Here is a 22495-nt window from a genome sequence, read left to right as displayed (position 1 = left end):
TATTTATCCCTATGATTAAACAAGATAAGACATTCATATGTAGGCGCGAACATCCGTTACGAACTTATTTGCGCGATTGAATTTTACGAACGCATACCTGACGTGTCCGTGTGAAAATCTTTAAAGAATGCGAGGGTGGTATCGGAGATCAGGTGAAGCATTGTGATCGGCAGAATGAAAAAACGGACCGAGCTGTACCTGCTGAGAGCTGCATCCTTCGGAATGGTCGGTGCATCAGTCGACGGAAAGAGGAGCGTAGTAACAGAGAGAGACGAGAACAGGCCCTTTCAGTGCGAGCAACAACTCCTACGGTCGGCAACCTTTTCCGGCCTGGTATCGAAAGTGAGCTAGCCAGTGAATGACCGAGTATACACATAGGCACGAGCGCGAGAAAGAAGGGAACATAAGCAGCATAGATTTAAATGTTCCTTTTTTTCTTCTCCTTCTTCTTCTTTATTCGTCTTCTCCTCCGTCTTATCCTTTTCCTTCCTCTTTGAATATAATATATATGTCGGTTTGATAACTCTAGATATGTTAAATAATTCCTTTGAAAACGCGGTCTCTTCTATATTAATTAACTTTGATAACGAGCGCCTTGGATATGGTCTTCTTTAAAAGCTTTCCAACTGGAAACAGATATACAATGGATCTCGAAAGTAATTTGAAGATCTACAGTGGAGAATTTTTACGTACATATTGCGCGAGTTATACATTTTATAATTTCTAATACTGTAATGAGGCACGATCGTCATGGTCATATTGGTTAAATTAAAAATTTAAGACCAATCCGATAATATACGTTGCAAATATGTAATTTACTGCAATCATAAGCTTACGATCATTAAAATATTAGGGTGGAACATGAATAATAATTTTAAACATATAATTGTGCCAAAAATAGAATATTATGTATTATTAATATAACGAGCAATTAATTGTTCATGTACGAGATACTCTGATAATCTTTATGGAGCGTATGCTTCTGATGAATATCTTGCAATTTCTATATACATTAACAGACTCGTACCAGATGTTACCAACGTAATCACGATACTCAAATATCGTATGTATGAGATACAATTGTACCTCATTACAATATTAATGAAATTTCAAAATGTTTTCTGTAACACGCGCGATGTATTCATGGAAGCTTCCTATAAATATTCAGATACTTTCGTGAGCTACTGAAGACATAATATTTTTCAAAGCCAACAAGTAAGCGAATATACACGTGTGAAGAAACCTGAAGTTACTAAGGTTTAAATAGTTAAAGAATTTTATCAATAGACTTTTATTTCGAAACTAGATCGAAGTTTACAAAGTCGTAAGGGAACATATGCAGACGCAAGTGTGCTTCTATATATATGTACATTTCATATGGATTTAGCGACTGGTAAATATCGGCGAACGATCGAGTAAACGAACAAACGGATGTAACGAAACAGGGCGGCAAAGAGGCAGAAAAGGGCCCCCCATAGCGGTTACCCTAAAGAGTGGATTCCGCGTTCCGTTCTCCCTGTACGCCCTGAGAAGATTTAGGCGGGCCCTTTCCCAGTTACCGATTGGTCGGCCCTTTCCCCCACCACACCAGGCTGCTACATATAAAGACAGACTTCCCGCCAGGCCACTCAGATGGTAGGCGACTTTGCGGGTTGCCGTGCGTCGATTCGAGTCCGCAGTCGGTGTAACGGGTGGCGGGGTATCGTTCGAGCTTTTACGTACCGTCATTTCATTATTTAATTCGATAAATACGGCCATTCTGTACTGTGGTATCCTGGCTCGCACAGTTCTTTTTCTTCTCGTTTGTTATCATTGACTGGTTTTAACTGTGACTTCGTGTTTCGTCGTTGATCGCTATGTTCTGGCAAGATGTTACTAATTCGTGTGAAATGTGGCAATATACAAGGTATATATCGTAATAACGCTAATTCTCTGCTTCCGAGCTATGTCGATTTTTCGTTTCTTTCGTCTCGTACTTTTCGTGTGAACGCGCGTGTGAATATGTGTCTGTAAATTCAGTGCAAATTCAGTGAAGTATATGTACATAGAGAAAATTTGTTTACATTGCATCTACGTGTTTTTGGAATTCAATATGTTCGCAAAGAATTCTTAGTAACATGTCCATAATTTCACCTACTATAACTATATTAGGTCTTATCCTATGTCTTTTACGTATTATACGTTCTTATTATACATGGATCAGTGATTTCTAAACTGCGAAAATAGATATACCGGTGAAATCAGTTTTGCGCGTCTGCTAAGTGCATGTGGTGCTCACGCGCAAGCGCATACAGTTGGCGCGCTCTCGCTCTACCATATTTCTTCGTGTTGTACATATGTAAAGTATTCTGGCAGTAAGTTTCGTTAATGAAACGGCAATGTGCGAACGACAACGTGTTCTTTTGTATCGCTCAGCTTTGTAAATCGCGTAAAATTCTATTTTAATATTATATAACTGTGTTTAAGAAAGAAGAAACGCGATTAATTTCGAGGCAATTTATAGAAGTTAATCATTCATTCACAGTAGAATATTATTGCGTGTAAAACATGTCGATAATATCTGTGGCAATATTCCTAAAGATGTGTTCAATGAAATTCAAGGTGCGTGATTTTCTTCAGTTCGAGAAATCTTTTGTTCTTAATTCTAATTTCCAAAGTACGTATCTTTATCGGGATCTAGTTATAGAGGTTAGGTTTATCGTTGAACCGATATTGTATTTTTGTAATTGCATGTACAATTGTGTCTGTGTGTATAAAGGTATGTAATAAGTATTTCTTTTCTTTATAGCCTCTTCAAGGATGTATTTAACATTAGAAACACTTCGGACGGCACAGTGAAACCCAAACCAAAAGTCCGCCGGCTAATTGGCATGGCTGCGCGACGTCTTTCCAGTCCAGAGCCATTTTCGCCATCTATCGACAAAGAAAATAACAGCCCGCATGGTACTAGCCCGCAAAAGGTATTGTTATCAATACATATGTTCTTGCATATTTCGACTTCTTTTTCCATTTTTTCTTCTTTTTTTGTTACCCTTGTTAATTCTAACTAGTGCTCTTTCGTTAAATTACGGACAAGCGTAAAACATCACCTTTTATATCGTCGCGTTAAGAAAAATATGCACCTGTTCCTACATTATTCGTGGCTATTTATCGCTCACTTTCAGCATCTTGAATATATTTAAAATAGTTACCACATACGGGGGCGCGTGTCAAAATGACACTTCCGTCTCTGTTGTATTTCGAATTGAATTAAATCGAATCTAATCTGTCGATTAATCTAGACTCGAACTGAATTAGTTGTCGTTATCTGTATTTTGAACAACCGGCGTGTCACATTCTGTCACATTCCACACCGGGTCGGTCTATAAAATTTTTTTTACATGGTCAAACAATAAGCGTCAAAAGACAAAATTAATTCGATATAGTGTGATAAATACTCAAGTCTAATTAATGTATTTTAATGTGTAATAGATCGTCGGTACAAAAAGGACCCGTCATCCTCTAGAAGATAGCGATCCGAATAGTCAAGACAGCGGATATGGAGCGAGCTTCGTTGAGAGAGAGGAAAAATCGAGGCGAGATAGATTTCGATTTGCGGAGCCCTTGGCCGTTGCTCCACGTCGAATGTCTATCGAATCTCGGAGTCCGATGGAGTCGCCGGTACGATCATCGCCACACCGAGCGCGAATCGCACGATGTTCCCTCTTTCGAAGCATTTCATCCGGTTACGAGAGTATGGATGATGGGTTCAACGATCTGGTAGATACCGAGAATTTGGATGATGCGACGCAATTACCGAATGGTATCTCCACTTTACTCTGCGGCAATATCGTCGGTGCCGAGGTCACGAGTACATCAACGAATCCTGTCTCAAGTAATCAAAGCACGCCCGAGTATCCACGTACCTACCGCAGCGCAAGCGGAAACTTCAGACGGTCATTGTCGTTGCAATATGAAAAGGAAAATCAAAAGATCTCGTCGCTTTCGAAAGTACGTTCCTGCTTGTTTCGTTCTCCGAATGCGAACTCGTCGACTAAGACTCTAGATTTCGACGATGGTAGCCCATTAGCGACGACTATACCCGTTGCACGACGTCGACGAATTGCTGAAATCACCGACGAGAACACCGACGCAGATACTTTCAATTTGCCGTTTGCTCGAGCTTCGAAACGGCCTGAACCACTGATGAACGAGAGCCCGAGACTAGTCAAGAGATCACGAAGATCCAACAACTTCTTTGAAGTCGTCAAAGATTGTAGCAGTGGTGAAGCCACGATGTTCGAGATGCCAAAGTGTAGGTCGTTACAGAAGAGCTTTTCTACATCAGGAATAGAGACGGCGGCTGTAATAGAGACGATATCGACGAAAATGGAAACAGAGATGAAAATGGAAACGGACACAGAAATGGAGACAGAAACGGAAACTGGGACAGAGACAGAAGTGTCCTCAGAATTGGAAGCACACGCGCATATCAAATCGGCTATTCATCGCAGCGTCACCGATAGCGATCTCACAGGAGATTTCAGCAAACCATGCGTCCTGCCATTAGCTGTTGGTCATCACGAAGATTTAAAATCAATTTCAGTCGATACCTTAGCCGCTTTAATACGTGGAGAATTTAACGATAGAATTAATTCGTTCGAAATCGTAGATTGCCGTTATCCGTACGAGTTTGATGCAGGTCATATCCAAGGCGCTCTAAATCTTTACAGTAAAGATCTCATCGAGCAATCCCTATTAGATCCACTGAAAAATACGCCTGAAATTGAACCAGATACGAGTAAAAGAAATATTCTAGTGTTTCATTGTGAATTTTCGTGGGAACGAGGTCCAAACCTCTCACGGTTTCTACGAAATTTGGATCGTCAACGTAACAAGGAATATTATCCCGCTCTCTATTATCCGGAAGTTTATTTGCTGCATGGTGGATATGAGCAATTTTACAGGGAACAGAAGGAATTGTGTTCGCCACAGGGTTATCGACCGATGAGTCATCCTGATCACCAAGCCGATCTCAGACAATTCCGAAGCAAAAGTAAAAGCTGGCAAGGTGAAAGATTAAGATTTAATGGTTGTGCAACGCGTAGTAATCTGAAACGTTTAGGTTTTTAAATAAGTCTCCATTTTCCTCATTATCGTTTCTATCACTTACCTGATCTCCTCTTTTACCTCTCTCCTCTTTTAACTCTCTCCTCTTTTCACTTTTCTTCTTACTTTTCTTTCACCGCCTCTTTTTTCTTTTCTTTCCTCATTCCTCTCATCTCTATTCTGTTTTCCTAGAATTAACAATCAATACGCTCGAGATAGAGAATTTGCAGAAAATTGTATAAAGGTGCAAATTTAAAAATTAAAATAATGACAAAGTGGAATAGGAAAAAGGAAAACGGTTTCCTTTTTGCGCGTGAAATTTGTACGATCGTTCCTACATATTACTGTAAATAATAGTAATTTCTTTAATTTGCGAATACGCTTAATTTTTTAGTTGATCAATTGTAAAGAGATGATATAAAGAGCATGTACACGAGTACGATAAAGGACAACGACAGTAAAAATATCCAATTAATGCGAAAAAGGTCACATTACCGAAACAGTATTAATACGAAAATTGTGACAAAACAGTTGTAGAACAAAATTGTATCATAATACTTTCGGATAGGATACTCTCATACCCATTCGATATCGTATTTTCATCAGATTCGCACGACCTTGAAATGTTTTCGCATAAAAATTGATTCTAAACATCGTCGTTGTTTCCTGATATTCTTGTTCGCCAAAGTTTAGCGCATATGTGTACACCAGTGTAAAGAAATTATGTTTAAGTGGGGTACATTGACTAAAGAAGGGTGTAGAGCAATTGTTTATGAAGAAATGAATATATCTTTAAATGTGCAAGCTTGTACGAATGTTGTATATGGAGAGTTTATGTTGTATGACGTACGTATGATGTGTATACATGTACATAACACATGTGCGCGTATGCGTATATGTAGGATGATATGTAGCAAAATCAAATATGTCTCCATTTAGTCTGTGTACAGTGCATTATTTCATTATAATATAGCATTCAAATAATTTTGTTTCTGCATTTCTGTTTCTTTATTTGAAATTCGTATTTTATAATGCAAGTATCTAAACACCTGATGCAATTCGATCAAAAGGTCGATATCTTTGTTATATTTTTAAAATTATTAAAGATTTCCATTTGAAATATAATGTACATGTTTGCAATAATTCAGCAGATACGTTAATATTCTAATAAATATTAAATAATTAAAAAAATGTGTTGTCAATACCTGAATTCCGATAGATGGCGTGTATTACAGCGATGTTTACGATTGGCCAGCGCTACAGGCTTCTGCAATATACTACATATATAATGCGTATGCTGATCTATATAGAGCAAACATTCGCAAAAGGAGGGGACGATAAGGACAAGACTCGACTACAGTGTGCCGGTTTCTAAGATTGTTGCAAAGTCAGTTGTATTCGTAGTTTCCATGATATTCTTTCTTTAAAGTTTAAAGTATTTTATTTATGAGTTAAAGTCCGTGTTGGATGTCATGCTGCTTTTAATTAACGCAAGTAATATCTATTAGAAAAATTGATCAAAGCGTGTCGCATTACGCTCCTCCCAATGTTGCACGTAATAATTGGTGTCGTAGAATACGCGATCTTTTCTTTTTTCAACCTTACTTCGTTTGTGCTTTTCTTTTTTTATCGTATGTTTTGTTTTCTTTGCGAGTTAATAAAAGATTATCGATTATACGCAAAAACGGTTGCTCAGTATCGGTTAAATTGTACGAATTGCCTATTGACCACTTGCGATAACCTCGCTGTATTTTTGGTTTGGTCACGATTGCGAAGAATGGATTATTTGTTAGTTTTGTAGTCTACCGTCTGTTATTACTTGGTGTATTTTCAGCTTCATTAATTGCAAGAAAACCTCTCGTTGAAATTGGAACTCGTCTTTTATCTTCCATGGCTCAAGCGTTGCAAACTCACGGTGTCGTACCCGACGTTATAGACAAGGTCCCACAAAATGTACTACAGGTTACTTATCCAAATAACCTTGCCATTGAAATTGGCAAAGTATTGACTCCGACACAGGTGAAAGATCCACCTTCTGTTAAGTGGGATGGCGATGCAAGCGTTTTCTATACCCTTTGTATGACTGGTATGTATTGAAAGAATAGTAATTTTTATAGTAATTACACTGCAGGTTTTAATGTATTGTCATATTTTTGTTAACACAACTAAAGAAATGGTATCTATGTAAAAATTTCTTCCTGCCATTAAATGTTATAATTAGACTGCAGATTTTTATTCAGTCATAGGACATTTGAAAGCGTAAAATTGCATAGGTTGCACATATAATAGTAGTTTTTAATTAACAGTTAGATTAATTTATTATATTTTCCTTCCAGATCCAGATGCACCAAGCCGCAAAGAACCAAAATTTCGTGAATGGCACCACTGGTTGGTAGGAAATATTCCTGGTTCTGATGTTTCCAAAGGTGAAGTACTCTCTCAGTACATTGGTTCAGGTCCACCAGAAGGCACTGGACTTCATCGCTATGTGTTCCTTTTGTATAAGCAACCTCAAAAGCTTACATTCGATGAACCTCGTCTGACTAATCGCAGTGGGGATAATCGAGCAAATTTTTCTATTAAAAAATTTGCTGCAAAATACAAACTGGGAGACCCTATTGCTGGGAACATGTACCAGGCTGAATTTGATGATTATGTTCCACTTTTATATAAACAATTAGGAGGTTAAGTACATAGCATGGATAGAATATGAGGGATATGAAGCCTGGTATATAAACATTGGAGATCGGTGCGCAGATATTTTGTATGAAATTTGATATTAAACGCTCATTTATGTAGTACAAGCCCTTTTACATTGTGTAATGTAACACCTGTACAAAACACAATGAACAAAAATAAACGAAGTTATAACGTATCATCGTAATATTCGATCCACCAGCACATTTGTTCCATCAACTATGTAATAGATATATTGTATTATCTGATATTTACGATCAATGATTTAATAGAATGATTAGTGTTTTTCTCCTTTCCTCTTTAGAGGATTTTGAAAAGAGAAAAAGTTGTAAGGAAAGGAGCGCCAAGTAGCGAATAAGAGGACGCGAACATTCGCGAAAAGAGGGGGAGAACCATGGTCGTTCGACGCCAAATAAAAAGAAAAGTTAAATGCAATAGGAATTCTTGTCAGGTTATAAGCTAGGAAAGGGGTGGGGGACGTAGTAGGTAGGATAAAACGTTTCTACAGAGTCGAGCGTGTGTAGTGTGTCGAGGCTAAGTGCAACAGAACGAGATAAAGATGAAGTATTCCATGATAATAGGTACGTGTATATCTTTAATTAAAATCGAATCGCGAATACAACTATGTACCTAGTTTCATTATTTTCGAATCGTTGTGCGTTAAATATGAGATAGAAAATAAATTGCAGGAATTCTTGTCTGCGGTATCCATATTATCACCGGTACAGATACTCGTACAAAATTTGAGGAAGCACAAATCGTACCCGATATACTAGACACGGCACCAACAGAGAAGATCGAGGTGTAGTTTCTTTGAATAATTACGCTTAACGTTAGTGTGAGTCTGGGAGTGCAAATGCAAGCGTATCGTAAGGAGAAAGCTGAATCTAGTAGACATAGATGCGTGTGTTTGAATAGTTTAAAAGATGAAAAGTATCAAATAAATTATTTCATATAACTAAACGAAATTATTTAGTTATTTTATTTAATATTTATCTTATGGCAATAACATGTATGGATCTGAGTTAGGTCAAGTACGGAGACAAAGTGATCGATTTTGGAAATGAGTTAACTCCCACGGAGACGCAAATAATTCCAGAGATTCATTACAAGCACGAAGGGGGTGTACTTTACACGCTCGTAATGACAGGTAAGTGAGCAGAGAGTAAAAACTCGTATAGTGCAAATTTGTTTGGAGGCTAAAGACGATTCATGTTAATTATGGAGAAGAACGCGACCTTATATACATTACCTTATCCTTGTGAAACTTTCGAGGCGTGTAACTCGCGACAACTTTCACCGAGTCGACGTGAACAAACCTGTTTCTTTCGTTCGCTATCTCTTCTTTGCCATGGCTCTTGATCGATCGATGATTCGATGCCTTATAATTTGGTGCTCGTTAAAGCCATTACTAATGAAGATCCTGACGTTCTCTCATGCGCAGATCCTGACGTACCGACTAGGAAGGGATACAATCGAGAATTTCGACATTGGCTGGTCGGAAATATTCCAGAAGAAAATGTCGCGAAAGGAGAGGTACTGGCGGAGTATGTTGGTCCAGCGCCGCCAAAAGGTAGCGGGAAACATCGATATGTCTTTCTCGTTTACAAGCAGAATCAAGGATCCATTACATTCGACGAGAGAAGGCTGAGCAACAGGTAAAGTGGAGCGTGCATAGTAGATATATAATAGCTTGCGTGTTTTTTAATCCTTTGTGGTCGTACTGAGCTTCAAGATAGACACCATGGTGATTAGAATTAATTTTCGTTGAACGGACTCTAATAGTACGATCAAAGGAATGTTCAAAGACTGAAGTTTGTAATCACTAGTTTCGATTTCACGGTGCACTGACCTAACCTATGAGATTTTATTATCTCATTAAGGATCAAAGTTGCGTTAACGTAACGTTCTATTTGCAATTATTTTACATTATTGAATCTTGTCTTTTTAATTGTATAACTACGAAAGAAAATATCAAGGATTGTAATAAAATATCGCTTATTATCTTTCTCGGTGCTATTTTTTGCACTTAAATTCTACAATCTTACATAATCTAAAGAAATTATAGTACGTATAATAAATTATGTACAACAAAGTATGTGTTATGATAAACTATTGCTTGATCCTTAATGGGTTAAAAATCTTATATATTTTCAAAGCATGTGGCAGTACATAATGTACAATCTGACTGGTTTTTCGTTTTGATGGCTGAGAGCAGACATACGACCTCAAAGAACTAATTGCTTTCTATCAATTACTAGCTAATAACCTGTTATTGGTAAGTGATAAATCGCGAATTACCGGTTGATACGAATTTCAGGGATGGTCCTCAACGAAGGCGATTCAACATAAAGAAGTTTGCAGAAAAATACAACTTGGAAGGACCAATAGCAGGAAACTTTATGAGGGTGGAGTACGACGATAACGTGCCGACATACGCGAAACTTTTAGGACTATAAGTCGTGCACCCGGCTTACGAAGGATATTCTTTTCATTGATATTTATAGGTGATGGTACGAAACAATTAACTGCCTGTACAAATACGACTGCCGACCAACCGAGGTACGATATACTCGATTTACAATGAGGACGATGAAATAAGATAATAAACGTTTGAAGAAGATAATAGATACGAGAAAATCGGTCGATTCGTTTATTTTCGTTGATTCTCGTTACAAATATAAAACGTATCCTATGTAAATTTCGCGACTCGTGGATGGCTTTGGTTCGCTCTCGGAGTCACTCCAAGTTCAAAAGTCTGGGTCGTCTCGAGTAGGGAGTATTGTCAGTCTAACGTTGTTCGCTACCTTGCTGGAAGCAATTTATAGACAGACAACGACCATTGTTTTGTTACCCATTTATCGTTAATCATCATTGGGCACGATGACTAGAATACGTGATAAGCGTGTTTCTCTGGGACTTTGGCGACCGGTCGAGACGCAAATTCGTTAAGGAGCTGAGTCGCTAAGCGCGAAATGTGCTTCCGCCGCCTGAATCGGTTGCTAAGTTTAGCACGAATATAAAGATAAGTACGCCGCTAGGGATGCCGCGCGATCTGATAACAGACCGTGGGATCGATACAATAATTCGTCGACGCGAAGGAACTTGTTAAACGAGCATCTTCCACGACAGACGAAACTGGATGAGTCAGGACGAGGCGGGAACGAAACGGGCTGAGCGGGATGCGACTTTTTGGACAACGGGACAAAGAAGAAGATAGGTAGAGAGATAGAGGAGGGTTTGCGAAGAAAAAAGAAGGAATTGAAAGGATATTTCGATGTCGTTCGTTCGAGAGTTTGGTCTCAAGGTAAAACGAGATCCGGATAAACGGTAATGTTCCAACAAAGCCGATGATCCCGCGTGTCGCCCCATCCACCGTTGCCCTTCCTGAGCTTCGTCTTTTTCGCAGTGCCAGCTACAGTAAGCGTCAGTTGAGTAGGAAAAAGATGGTCTCGGGCAGCCTTTAGGACGTTTTGAACCTTTGCTATCACAGCGGTCGATTCGCAATTGGTTTTCTTGTGATGGACTCCGCTGGTATTGGTAACATTCATAGATCATCGATTTAACGATCATAAAAGTATTTCGCTACAGGGAGATACGACGTGTGGAAAGACAGAGGTGGTATATTTCCTATGATCGTTAGATATCTGTTGGAATACGATAGGAGGCACAAAGGAGGCATAAGTTTAAAGGAGGAGGCAAAAAGGACAGTAGGAAAGAAAGAATTATTCCGACTCACCATTCTCCGATGTGAAAAACTCTGGGCGCTCGCATCATCATCGTGATTAAACCGGATTCTGTACGAGGCGCGATTCCGGGCCCTTTGCTCGGTGGCATACAGGTTTGCGCGATATGTTGAAGACTCCAGTCCCAATTGTAATCGTCGTACGAGCAGAACTGGGCGGCGCACTTTCTCAATTTGTTCCAAGTGACGCGATTAAACGCCATACCCATGTTGTGTTTGCTCGAGATCCATGGAATCACTTCAGCCTGAATGAAATATCACGAACGCAGTTCTTAAGATGCAACTACAGTATCATAGCGAGGATAAAACGAAATAGGAAGATCGCGGGACGATCGGTGCGCGTGAGCGCGTGCGCGCACGCGCGTGCATGCTACTGTGTATCAAACGTACAACAGAAATCTCGTACAACGCGACTTATCGTATACATAGCTCTCGTTAATCGCTGTCTAACAACGTCGAGCATTCTTTTCTGACATTTACGAATATACCCTGAACGATTGCTCGAAGCTTGCTTTAGCATCATGCGCAATGGCGTGTTAAATTATCGATCACGAATCTGTATCGGAGGACGATCGAAATTTCGGGAAAATCGGAGAAAATAACGCGTGCGTGCGCACGTGCGCGCCCGACTTCGTAGAGATAGGGGGAAGGATAGAGAGAATTGCACGCATAACGAGGGTCGTCGAAAGATGTCGGCAACCTTTTGATAATAACTGTAGAGTTCGGGTAGGAGTTGGAAAGCCCATGCGGAGGCAGATCGCACGATCTGTGCGTTGCGTGCGATTGGTAGGATGACGGCAGCGCCAGTGTTGCTAGCGATGACATTTCCGCTAACGCTGCTGTTTTTGTTGTTGCTCGTCCCGGTAGGAGTACTATTGCTGCTACTGCCGGTGCTGCTGCTCCCACTGCCGCTGTTGCTTGGGATTCCGTTGATTCTTCCGCGGTCACTGGTACCGATGACGTCTTCGGCTTTAGCCGACTGTTGCCTCGCCGATGCCTCCCATCTTTTTAATCCGCGCAGTAGCTCCTTTTGCAGGGCGCTGTTGACGCCAAGGAACTAACGGACGAGGCGTGCGTGAAACATCGACACACAGATATTCATACTGAAATCGAGCTGATGATTCGATACGACGATAATTCGGTATGCACCCATCGTCCAACGATTCTTACGCGGTCGCGTTCTTTATTTATTCCGATCGACTCGAATTTGCCTACCTCTCGCGCCCTAACTTTTCGTTCCTTCGTTCCTTTTATCTATCCCTACTTTTAGCTAATTCTCCTTCCCTTCTTCGTCTCTTAATAATAAGCACGATTTGTCGCAAACGCGGCGGTAAGAAGAGGAGAGCGGAGGAAAGAGGAGAGCAAAGATAGAGAGAGAGAGAGAGTGCAGTTGTTGAGTCAAACAACAAACACAATAGAATCAAACAGAGATCACACGGGAAAATAATGTACGTTTAATGTTTGTTGATTTTCTCGTTTGTATGTTTATCTCGATGACTAAGAAAGAAACTACTTTAAATATGAAACAGTTAAAGAAGGGAATAACCTGATGGATTCGAAGATATATAAGTGTTTCGAAAGTGGATGATAAATCTTTCAAATTCCCAAGACGATGGCAGCAACGCATATCTATCTAATCCTATAATCAAACGCAGAGATAACTTTCACGTGATATCAATCGACTATGAATTGAATTTTGAAATGATTCTATAAGACACAGACAGTGTCGCTTATATGCGTTGTTCGGCTGTGGCCTTCGAATCGAGCGAGAAATCAGTTGAAACGAGAGATCACAGCGATAGAGTAGCGAGGAATATGGATCGTCGAAGCACGTAAGAGGTCGCGCAAGCTAACGGTTCGCGAAGCACGATTTTTCGATCGCATATCTGGTTAGGGAAGGAGGTGTCGAGTTCGCGCACCGAACGAGTAAAGCGATTAGAGTGGTTAGAGCGATTAGAACGATTTGAGCAATTAGAGCGACCAGAGCGGTTAGAGCGATTGGAGCGATTAGTGCGACGCGTGTGAATCTCTCACCTTTCGACTGAAATCGGCAAAATAATTGTAGGTTTTGAGATAGGTGCCCAGGGATAGGACGTTGCATCTTTTGCAGCTATGTTTACAGGTACGTTCCATCAGTCGGAGAACGTGTAAGAAATCTTCGGCGACGTAGTGATCTTCCTCGAGGAAAAGAACTATGCCGGTGTGATTTCTCGTGATCGATAATTGATCGAACACGCGGTTCGCTTTCCACCACCAGTGATGCTTCGTCTGCGTGAATTTCGCCTCTCTGTAGTGTCCATAGAGGTCCGGATGCTTTGCGTTGATGCAGCCGAGATTCAGAGCTCTGTGGAGTTGCGAGTTATAGATATATAGATATATAGATGTGCAGAGAAATCGTGCACCATCGCTCAAAGGTCTTGGGACAATTCTTATTATAGTAACTCAAAATTGGAAAAGATTAAAATACATTATGAATAATAATGGCACGAAGAAATAATATTTACGCGATAAAGAAATTATGCGTTACTAATATATCAACGATTTTATCAGCGATTTGAAATTCGTAATCTACATCAAATAACGCAAAATTTTATTAAAAGAAGTAGATGTCCTAACATCTTTGAGCGAAGTTCTTTGAGATAGATAAAGACAGGATTTTCTATAAGCGTTAGACGCGAAATTTTTTAGTTAAACCTAACTGTTGTATCTATAATATTACATACTCGAAATATTCGCGAAAACTGGAATTTCGTAATTTTCATTCTCTTGTTGTCTTTGTTCTGCCTCGTTCAATTTCGAACGATTAGTGATTGTTACAACGCAGACCAATTATTAGACTACATTAAAAAATTATCTGTAATTATAGAACGAAATTTAATGGACAGGTAAAGCAATTATTTCCTTGTAAAGGAAGATAGAAACTGATCTAAAGAAGCTGACGTACCTGACCTACAAGAACCTGACTCAGGTGCGTGCATAGAGAATGTAGCGACGACAATTAGTGACTCTTTGCGCTTTATTTTACGACCTCATTGCATTGTTTCCATTTACAATTCTCTCCTTTATTCTAACAGGCACACGAGTGTTTGAAAATTACTACTAAGAAAACAGAAACACGTTTCTTCGTCTCTACTGTATTCAGCAACGATATGTTAAAGTTTGCAATCAGGTAAACATTTTACTACGTTCTTCAAACTGCCCTAACTTCTTTCACAAATCTCTTGGAATATAAAGCGAACGATTTATTCGATCAAAAACCGTTTCACTCTATTATATACCAGGTAGCGATCACACAATGGCCCTTTGTAATCTAACGCTCGTTAAAAATCCCGTCTTAAGAACACTACGGTTAACGCATTCGATAAAGAAGAGGATTACTCACTGTTCTTTGCGAATGTTTCGAGGGCAATCGTTCGGATCTTCGCCGGGAAACGTTCGAGGATGAGTCTGTATGCTGTGAGGGTAAAATATTTGCATGACACGACAGAAGTCGACACTTTGCACGAGGTAGTTGATGTCCGGATGCCAAACGTCGTGACTAAAGACCAGAAGGGTTTGCTCGATCCCTTTCGCTTGAGCCAACGATACGATCAGGTGTCTGAGGTAGGTGAGCCGTGTGTGCACTTGAATCACTATTATGGGAGCGTCGTTAGCCAAAGGACCGAAAGACTCTTCGTTGTACACTCTTTGCTCGGCATTCGCCCTTTCTATGTTTCGACGAATCTCCGCTATTTCGAACTCGGTTAACGTTTCTGTGCTCGCGTTCGTTAACGTCGACGAAGAACCATTTCGACGCTCTTTCAGAAACCTGGAACAACAACTCTTTTTCTTTCTTTCTTTGTCCCTCTTTGCCAACGTCTTACTTATCTTTCTCCTTTCGCTTGTCTTTTTTTTTTTATTATTACTTTCGTACGCATTATCGTACGTACAGGCGACGAGGATTTTCCTTGAAAATGGTGAAAAGGCGTATTTTCACGGCCTGATTTACCTATGTAATTCTTGCGGTACGAGGGAGAGCAGCGTCTCGTTCGACGAGGCCTGTCCAGCGGAATCTCGGCCGGTCAGGCTGATCACATGAAGTTGAAGCCAGAGGAACGTCGCCAGGAAGACGAAGACGAGCGTCCTCAGGAAAGTTCCGCGTGCCGATCTCACCGTCCCCAGAAACGCCACTCCTGCAAATACCGTGTTATTCCGCAGTCCCGCTAATCAACGGCGTTAACGAAGCAGCATGTGTGTACTATCGTTTAAAAATATTTGAAAATTCGCCTATCCTTGACAACAAGTTTAATTGCAAAATTACGAATATACATTAAATTGCAAAGGTTTTGTACGATGGTATATACGATTCTGTTATTACTTTTATTAATAAATTATTTGTATTGTTAAAATTGTAAAACGGATATTAAATTGATCTTTAAATGTCAGATTGCGAGTTCGTTCCAAAGGCATGCAATAATAAATTTGTAATTGTTAAATCCTGTGCAAGCACTTTGTATAATATGCTCTTTGGTTTCGACATCTTTAGTATCCGAATGATAGATAAATCACGGTAAACAAGATCTAATGCAAGCAGTTCAATGCAAATCGTATGCAAATAGTAATTGTAACATCGATGTAGTAAGTAGCAAATGTAGTAAATAACGGTTTATATCGATAAATATTATTATTAGACGTCTAACGAACTGTCGATCTGTTGATCACATAAAAAGCTAATAAATTCAAATTCGAATCATTAATACGACATTGCTCCGAACAAATTCAAATGTCCTTATTACTAATCACAGTGTCAGGATAATCTTTGAACGATGGTACTCGTATGTTTTCTCGTATTCGACGAAGAATAGGATTGTCTCTCTTACCTCTCATTCTGGCATTTCTACGCGTCCGTTCTGCAACAGTATAACACAGTTAATAGACGAAATCGTCATTTCTCACGTCTGTTGTATCATTTAACGAGCGGAATAAATTTGTATGCAAGTTCCATCTCTTTAGCTATGCTGACAGAGAGTATGAAATCGCATAAAAGTCCGCGGTAATCGTATAAGAATATCGTTAAATGATACGACGAATGTAAGAATTTAGACTTAATTAATTAGCATTTAAGATAAAATAAAACGAATTAGTGCGTACATAAATAGGGTTCGAGTACTTTTCGTAGCCACTGTATTTGATAGGAGGTAAATCACCGTCTTACCTCGTATCAGAGAAAAGGCGCGACGGATGGTCCCTCATTTCGACGAAATCTGCGAAAAAAGAAACGAATACGAGCACTGATAAAAACGAGTAGCATCTCTTGCATATATTTATACTTGTATCTCTCCTTGTATTTCGCTGAGATCGCGATTTCGACCGCCACTACGACCACGACAACAACCACGACTACGATCGCGAGAACGACGACGAAGGGATGAATTTGTCCATGATCGTTCGAGCTCGGTAGGCGTATGTCGGCCCCCCCAAAAGAAAAAAAAAAAAAAAGAAATCGTGTCAGGGGGCGTGAACGATTAGTATTGGAATCTCAGTTGCTATCGGTCGCTGGAAATTACAGTTTAACAGATCTTCTTTCACACGGAGATACGTGTATCGCGATACACGCAGAGATACGCGTCCCAGAGTAAAACGTAGGAAAACGCTGTACACGCGATACATACTTATTTAATGTAATAGCTGGATGTCGATCGTTCGTTTCTTCGTTAAAAATATCCTCTTGCGCGAGATACAGGTTTTTGAACGAGGATCTTCTTCGGAGAATCGAACGAGATCGAAGCTTTGCTTTCTTCTTCGTACGCCGAGTCGCTCGCAAGCCGAACCGTTCAACTTTATTCTTTATGGATATACGCGATCGATATTCGATGCCGAGAACAAGAAAAGATAGACCTTGGCGAGCTCGTTTATTAAAAAATAACACAAATGATGGCAAAGTAAAGTTAGAAAACAGCGTTTGCAACATCATCGACTTCTCTCCGACATTTTTGAATTCGTCAAGTTGATCGATACAGCTTCTGAATAGTTCGTACGCCTATCGTGCTATGACGTGTATAATGGATATTTAATGACGCATAGAAACCTTTATGCAGCGACTCCCGTGAGATAAGGTATCGTGATACTAATTTTGTGCATCCAGCCGTCAGACTGGCGACTCTTCCTACGAAGACAAAACATAGGAAAGAGTCGTTTTATTCGCGCCGGAGTTGTAACATCGCTCAGTCCGCACGATTCTCTCTTATCGTTCCGTCAGCTGCTGTCTCGATATATCGTTACGCATATTTCTATCACTCTGGAGCGTTATATCGTACGCTGTATCGGCCAGAAATTCTCGGAACGAGAGGCAATAAGGTGGAAAGAACCCGAAGAATTTCCCGAAGTCGTTTGCAATTTCCTTAAATAATACGCGCGAAGCATCGCTCTCTGCTCTCGCGTTCGGTATTATTCATCTATTCTCGTATTACATACTGTCGTGTACGAGCCTAAACTTTCCTCGTCCTTCTTCCAGCTCCTTTATCCGATAGCGAGGAAGACGAAGCTTCGATCTCATTCGCTTTCCCAAAGAGGGTCTTCGTCCGAAAACGTGTATTTCGCGCGGCAACCTTGCTCAGTTTCCATTCGTTCGTTTCACGGTCGAGAACATCTATTCTAATGTCTATTAGAATGCTAACTCTAATACCTATTAGAATGGAATATCTATTTTTGACGAAGAAACAAATAACATCCACCTACCCTATTACATATTTATAGGAGCATGCGGTGTCGCGTATCTTCCTGTCTTTCTTCCTGCATTTTAATCCTGTTCTCTCGTTTCATACACCGCGTATTCTCGATACGCGCATCTCTGCGTGGAAAAGCTGTAATTTGCAGAGATATCGAGCACACTTGGACCAATCTGGCGGTATCGTATCGTCAACTTCGTTGTTCGTCGCTTGATAGCTATACCTGTTGTCAATTCCAATTATTATCAGTTGGTGTATAATAATAATAATAACAATAATACTAAGGACAGTAACAACGGTAACAGTAATAACAACAACAAGAAAGAAAAGACTAATCGCGTTTCGAACGCACGAATCTTATAACCGAGTTACTCGAGTATCCCTGTTCGACCTTCTATCTCTTTTTTTCTCTTCCTTTGCTTCTCTTCCCTCTTCTTCTTCCTTCGCTTCGAATGTTCGTGTATCGGTTGCTTCCGGCGATCGACACCGGTTCGCGATCCGTTTCACCGAACGACATGGAAGTAACAGAGGAGAACGCGTTTTCTCGCGTTCGGCCGACCCGTCGACAATTTCTTTCTGCCGCTTTTTCTTCTTTTCGTGGCGGCGCATACGAAAGACGATGCTTCGGCATTAACTTTATTTTTAGTACGGCACGCGGACTTATAGAAAGTTGGAAGGGGAGCGTAAAGGAGGAAGTGGAGAAGGAGAAGGAACACGGAGGAGGAGGAGGCTCGACGGAGAAGGAGAAGGAAAACGAGGAAGAGAAGAAAGAGAAGTGGAAGGTGCGAGAGGGGCAGGGGCAGCGAGTTAGTTGCATTAACGGTGAATGATGCCAATCAAAAACGTACCAAATGTCTGGGCAGCTTATGCGATCGGCCTTGATCGACCATTACCATAGATTATCGTCTAATCGGCGTGCCTTGTGATTTAGTTACGCGACTGAAACGATTCCAACTATTAAAGCGCAACGTTATAACGCGATGTAAAGTACGAACGCGCACTTTCCATTGTATTTCGTCGCTCTTCTATGCCCTCGGACACTGTCGTCGTCTTGTTCCGATAACTTCGATCGTGCTCGGCGTAAGATCGAGTATATTTAACGCGATCGAAGGAGGAGAAAGAGCAGATGCAGCCAAGCGCCTTCGTAAATGCAACGACGAATCGCATTACTTGACTGTTAATCAGTTGCATGGATCGTCGATCGTAGATCGAAGTTCTCTAGAGCTGCGCGCGTCTCTAGCGATACATAAATATCAAGTTCGTCCTCGAATATCCCGCTACGGGAAGCGAGACACGAGCTCGGCCGAGTCAATTTTCTCTTTTCGAATCCGAGTTCGATCCACGTGTGCCAACGAGAAATATAGGAAAACGTGGGAGAAGTTTCGTAGCGTGGACGTTGCGGCAAATATCGAACCGTGCTGCACGAAAGAGTACTTTCAACGACGACCACAGCGACGAGCACGAATACCACGCTAGGCACCTGGGTCTCCCTGTAGGGACCGCGAGTAGTTTTCCGTAGATGAGCATCGAGTGGCTCGATATCCCATTTTGCCTGGTGCCTGGCCAATGTAGGTCAGCTGAGTTGGCTGGTTGACGCGAAACAATGCGGATATCCGTGAGGTAAGTTAATAGCGATATCCTCTTCTCGCGAAGCAGCGAAATGACGTAAAGGAGGAAAGAGGGAAGCGGCAAGACACTCGACACAGAAGCGGCGCACCGATAAAACGCTTAAACCTTCCCGTTTTCTTTTCGCCCCTTCACCTTTGCTTCCACCGCATCTTTGTTTTCGTTCGCGTCTATCGTCTTGAACGTTTCACCCGTGTACCGCGGTCTCTCCCTTTTCTTGTCGCATTTCACCTCTCCGTACCATTACGCCTCTTACGCTTCTCTTTCTCCCTTTCACGTTCCTTCCGTATTTATCTTTTCAGATTAGAATCTCGAAAGGAAGATCGAAGCCTCGTGCACGTCCAACGGCTTGGCGCTCGAGCCACCGTCGAGATTCTGCCACTTTCTGCCACTTTCTGCCACTTTTTACCCTCGGCGAGATCGAGCGTCCCCGTGGTCGCTGGCTCATCCGCGACCGACTATCGTCGTCTCGTTCGCTATCGTTGTGGTTGGCAGAAAAATCACGATACACGAACGCTCGCGTGCGGGATATATACACAGGCGAGAGAAGCGAGATACGCGAGCCGCTAACGAACACGCCCGCACGCTCCGTTACGTTTCCTGCGACGGTTAATTCGCTCGACGCGCAAATGCAAACGACTGAACTCGAGACGGTCGCGCGTCGCTTTCAAGGTAAACCGGAAAACTCTGTTTCTCGCGCTGCCGTGCAGTTTCTTAACTGCCATCGTTTTTCTTATTACACGGATGGAGGGAGGCGGACATGCGGAGAAGAAGAATACAGGTAATGGTAGGAAAGGAGGATGGAAAGGCGCGAAGTACGGAAAGGCGAAAACGACATAGCGGCTCGCGAGACAACGGCGTTACAGGGCGGGTTGAGAGCAAACGGAGTAGGGAATTGGCCGGATAGAAGGTCGGCAAAGCCAGAAAGGGTGGCGAATGACGCGAAACCTCGTGGAGAAACAAAGAGAATGGAAGGGGTTTTACGTGCGCTTACGCGCATATACACGTAGAAAAGGAAGGCGAGAAGGAGAGAGGGGTAGAGAAACTGAGGGAGAGAGAAAAGCAGCGGGGTTGGTGGAATATCGATCGGAGTGGCAGGTCCGGGACAAAAGCTCGGGCTCGGGCACGAGCTTGAGGTCGGCAGCCATCGTCTGGAAAGGGGAATGTCGCTTTCTTGCGCGTATTAACACGCCTGCCGGCATCGTTGCCTTCGATTTTCTTCTACTTACGTAGGTCCACCGTCTGGAAAAGTTGGCCCAGGATCGGCGTACGAAACTCACGACCGCACGAGACTCGCGTTCCAACCGATCACGTATCGACGAGCCTGTCAGGATAAATCGCGAGAAATGCGAGGCGGGAGAACCAGCGGCGAGTCATCGCGATCTGTCGCAGTATTCGGTTTCTCTCGATGCACCACTCCGATTTCCCTTTCCTCGCGTCTTTCTTCCTTCCTTCCTTCCCTTCGTCTTTCCTTTCTTTCCTTCGCGTAGATTCCGTCACCGTTCGCGCGACTTTCGCTCGAAACTGCGATCACATCGACTTCCTAGAAGAGGAGAGCGAGCGCGCGGCCGCGCGATCGCGACCCCACCCACCCTTCGCTTTACCTTTCCTTCCCGTCTGCACCACCACTTTACACCGTCGCCCTCGTTCCACGCGGCCACGTCCACACGGGGGTGCGATTTCTAGCCACGGCCGATCGATCTTTTCCGTCCTGCCATCCCTCGACGGCAACGGACGTCGTTGCTTCGGCGCCACTGCTCTCTCGTACATAGACGCCTACGTCGATAAACTACGACCCACGTTTATCCTTTCTCCACGGGTAAAACGCTCTTGCTCGCTTTTCTCGCGGCGGAGCCACTCGCATCTACGATTTCTGCTTTCTTTCCTTCCAATTTCCACGAGCTTCTTGGTATTCCTTCGGCCACGTCACTGCCTGTTACCGTGTTCCTCCTTCCTCGACCATCGAGTCGCGCCACTTATTCGACGCTCTGTACAACAAATATTTGGCGGATTTAATAAACACGTTAGCAGCGATTGGATTACTTGGTCGAAGATAGCGTTGCGAGTATTCGATGGACACAGCGTACGGCGTCAAAGTCAACGCACACCGCGGCTGAATATCAAGAAGGCGATCGATCCTCAACGATATCCGGAATGTCGATTAAGCAGAGAATCGTCCGTGGATCTTGCACGTGTGCCTGATTCGCGCCTCTGTGTCGTGCATTCTAAATAAATAACAATTATGGAAAATCACCAGAGCTTGCGTAACGGTAGCCTCAACTTTCGTCGTTCCTACAAACCGTTTTGTATTACAAGATAGAAGCTCGTTTATGCGAACAGGCTGAGGGACAATCGAGCAGTTCTGGTAACAAAGATTCGTTGGATCGATATTCCCTTCGGCTCTTTTTATTAGTTCCAACATCAGGATTCAAGCGTCGCGATTTTAATCGCTCTTTTTTTTCAACGCGTAGAATTTCTTTTCGATGGAAATAAATATTGTACGTATTACGTATCGCGAAATTACGCTGAATCGCAGTTCGAATAATAGAGGCACAGCGTTAATTTGTATGTATAAGCGGAGTGCTGGTAAACGAGGTTCTATTGTATTCGCACTACACGGTTGAACCTCGTT

The 22495-nt window shown here is 41.9% G+C and overlaps 5 protein-coding genes and 1 long non-coding RNA gene across 29 annotated transcripts in view; 4 read left to right on the top strand and 2 right to left on the bottom strand.

Moving 5' to 3' along the window:
- LOC126924551 (uncharacterized) overlaps positions 1-6085 on the top strand; it is a 40024-nt gene extending 33939 nt beyond the window's left edge. For all 4 annotated transcript variants that reach the window (XM_050739173.1, XM_050739172.1, XM_050739174.1 and 1 more), the window contains 2 exons: positions 2789-2960; positions 3472-6085. In XM_050739173.1, the coding sequence (XP_050595130.1) occupies positions 2789-2960; positions 3472-5112 (1813 nt within the window). In that variant the 3' untranslated portion in view covers positions 5113-6085. The remainder of the gene's footprint in view (positions 1-2788; positions 2961-3471) is intronic.
- LOC126924614 (uncharacterized) lies at positions 4580-6438 on the bottom strand. Its single transcript, XR_007713600.1, has 4 exons — positions 6294-6438; positions 5153-5276; positions 4837-5042; positions 4580-4759 (listed from the first exon to the last, which is right to left on the bottom strand). It is a non-coding gene; the product is annotated as an uncharacterized LOC126924614 (long non-coding RNA).
- LOC126924595 (protein D2-like) lies at positions 6318-7963 on the top strand. 2 transcript variants are annotated; one of them, XM_050739314.1, is made up of 3 exons: positions 6318-6475; positions 6923-7174; positions 7425-7963. In XM_050739314.1, the coding sequence occupies exons 2-3, from the start codon at positions 6979-6981 to the stop codon at positions 7775-7777; spliced, it is 549 nt and encodes a 182-aa protein (XP_050595271.1). In that variant the 5' UTR covers positions 6318-6475; positions 6923-6978; the 3' UTR covers positions 7778-7963. The 2 variants fall into 2 exon arrangements, with proteins under 2 accessions (XP_050595271.1, XP_050595270.1); XM_050739313.1 differs by having other exon boundaries at positions 6418-6582.
- A 154-nt stretch (positions 7964-8117) lies between these two features.
- On the top strand, positions 8118-10425 carry LOC126924594 (protein D2-like). 2 transcript variants are annotated; one of them, XM_050739312.1, is made up of 5 exons: positions 8118-8366; positions 8475-8587; positions 8815-8935; positions 9230-9443; positions 10106-10425. In XM_050739312.1, the coding sequence occupies exons 1-5, from the start codon at positions 8345-8347 to the stop codon at positions 10242-10244; spliced, it is 609 nt and encodes a 202-aa protein (XP_050595269.1). In that variant the 5' UTR covers positions 8118-8344; the 3' UTR covers positions 10245-10425. The 2 variants fall into 2 exon arrangements, with proteins under 2 accessions (XP_050595269.1, XP_050595268.1); XM_050739311.1 differs by having other exon boundaries at positions 9206-9443.
- LOC126924572 (alpha-1,6-mannosyl-glycoprotein 2-beta-N-acetylglucosaminyltransferase) overlaps positions 10416-22495 on the bottom strand; it is a 41000-nt gene continuing 28920 nt past the window's right edge. The window contains exons 1-10 of one of the 19 annotated variants that reach the window (XM_050739247.1): positions 21093-21454; positions 18248-18460; positions 16725-16773; positions 16390-16419; positions 15519-15702; positions 14913-15338; positions 13565-13874; positions 12231-12587; positions 11525-11775; positions 10416-11316 (exon numbers count right to left, since the gene is read on the bottom strand). In XM_050739247.1, coding sequence (XP_050595204.1) covers positions 11088-11316; positions 11525-11775; positions 12231-12587; positions 13565-13874; positions 14913-15338; positions 15519-15702; positions 16390-16396 — 1764 coding nt within the window. In that variant the 5' untranslated portion in view covers positions 16397-16419; positions 16725-16773; positions 18248-18460; positions 21093-21454 and the 3' untranslated portion in view covers positions 10416-11087. The other 18 variants (XM_050739248.1, XM_050739250.1, XM_050739261.1 and 15 more) reach the window with 18 other exon arrangements.
- LOC126924575 (synaptic vesicular amine transporter) overlaps positions 19732-22495 on the top strand; it is a 40721-nt gene continuing 37957 nt past the window's right edge. Inside the window, exon 1 of the mRNA XM_050739273.1 lies at positions 19732-19857. Coding sequence (XP_050595230.1) covers positions 19841-19857 — 17 coding nt within the window. The 5' untranslated portion in view covers positions 19732-19840. The remainder of the gene's footprint in view (positions 19858-22495) is intronic.

Source organism: Bombus affinis, chromosome 14, assembly GCF_024516045.1.
Source record: "Bombus affinis isolate iyBomAffi1 chromosome 14, iyBomAffi1.2, whole genome shotgun sequence".
Taxonomy (NCBI): domain Eukaryota; kingdom Metazoa; phylum Arthropoda; class Insecta; order Hymenoptera; family Apidae; genus Bombus; species Bombus affinis.
Note: the sequence above shows the minus strand (reverse complement) of the source record. Positions and strands in the feature narration are given on the sequence as shown.

Coding starts and splice junctions, on each gene's coding strand:
- LOC126924594 (XM_050739311.1), top strand. CDS start 8,345: ATGAAGTATTCCATGATAATAG. Junction 8,367..8,474: donor GAAGTATTCCATGATAATAG/GTACGTGTATAT, acceptor AATAAATTGCAG/GAATTCTTGTCTGCGGTATC. Junction 8,936..9,205: donor TTACACGCTCGTAATGACAG/GTAAGTGAGCAG, acceptor TTACTAATGAAG/ATCCTGACGTTCTCTCATGC.
- LOC126924595 (XM_050739313.1), top strand. CDS start 6,561: ATGCTGCTTTTAATTAACGCAA. Junction 6,583..6,922: donor GCTGCTTTTAATTAACGCAA/GTAATATCTATT, acceptor GTGTATTTTCAG/CTTCATTAATTGCAAGAAAA. Junction 7,175..7,424: donor CTATACCCTTTGTATGACTG/GTATGTATTGAA, acceptor TTTTCCTTCCAG/ATCCAGATGCACCAAGCCGC.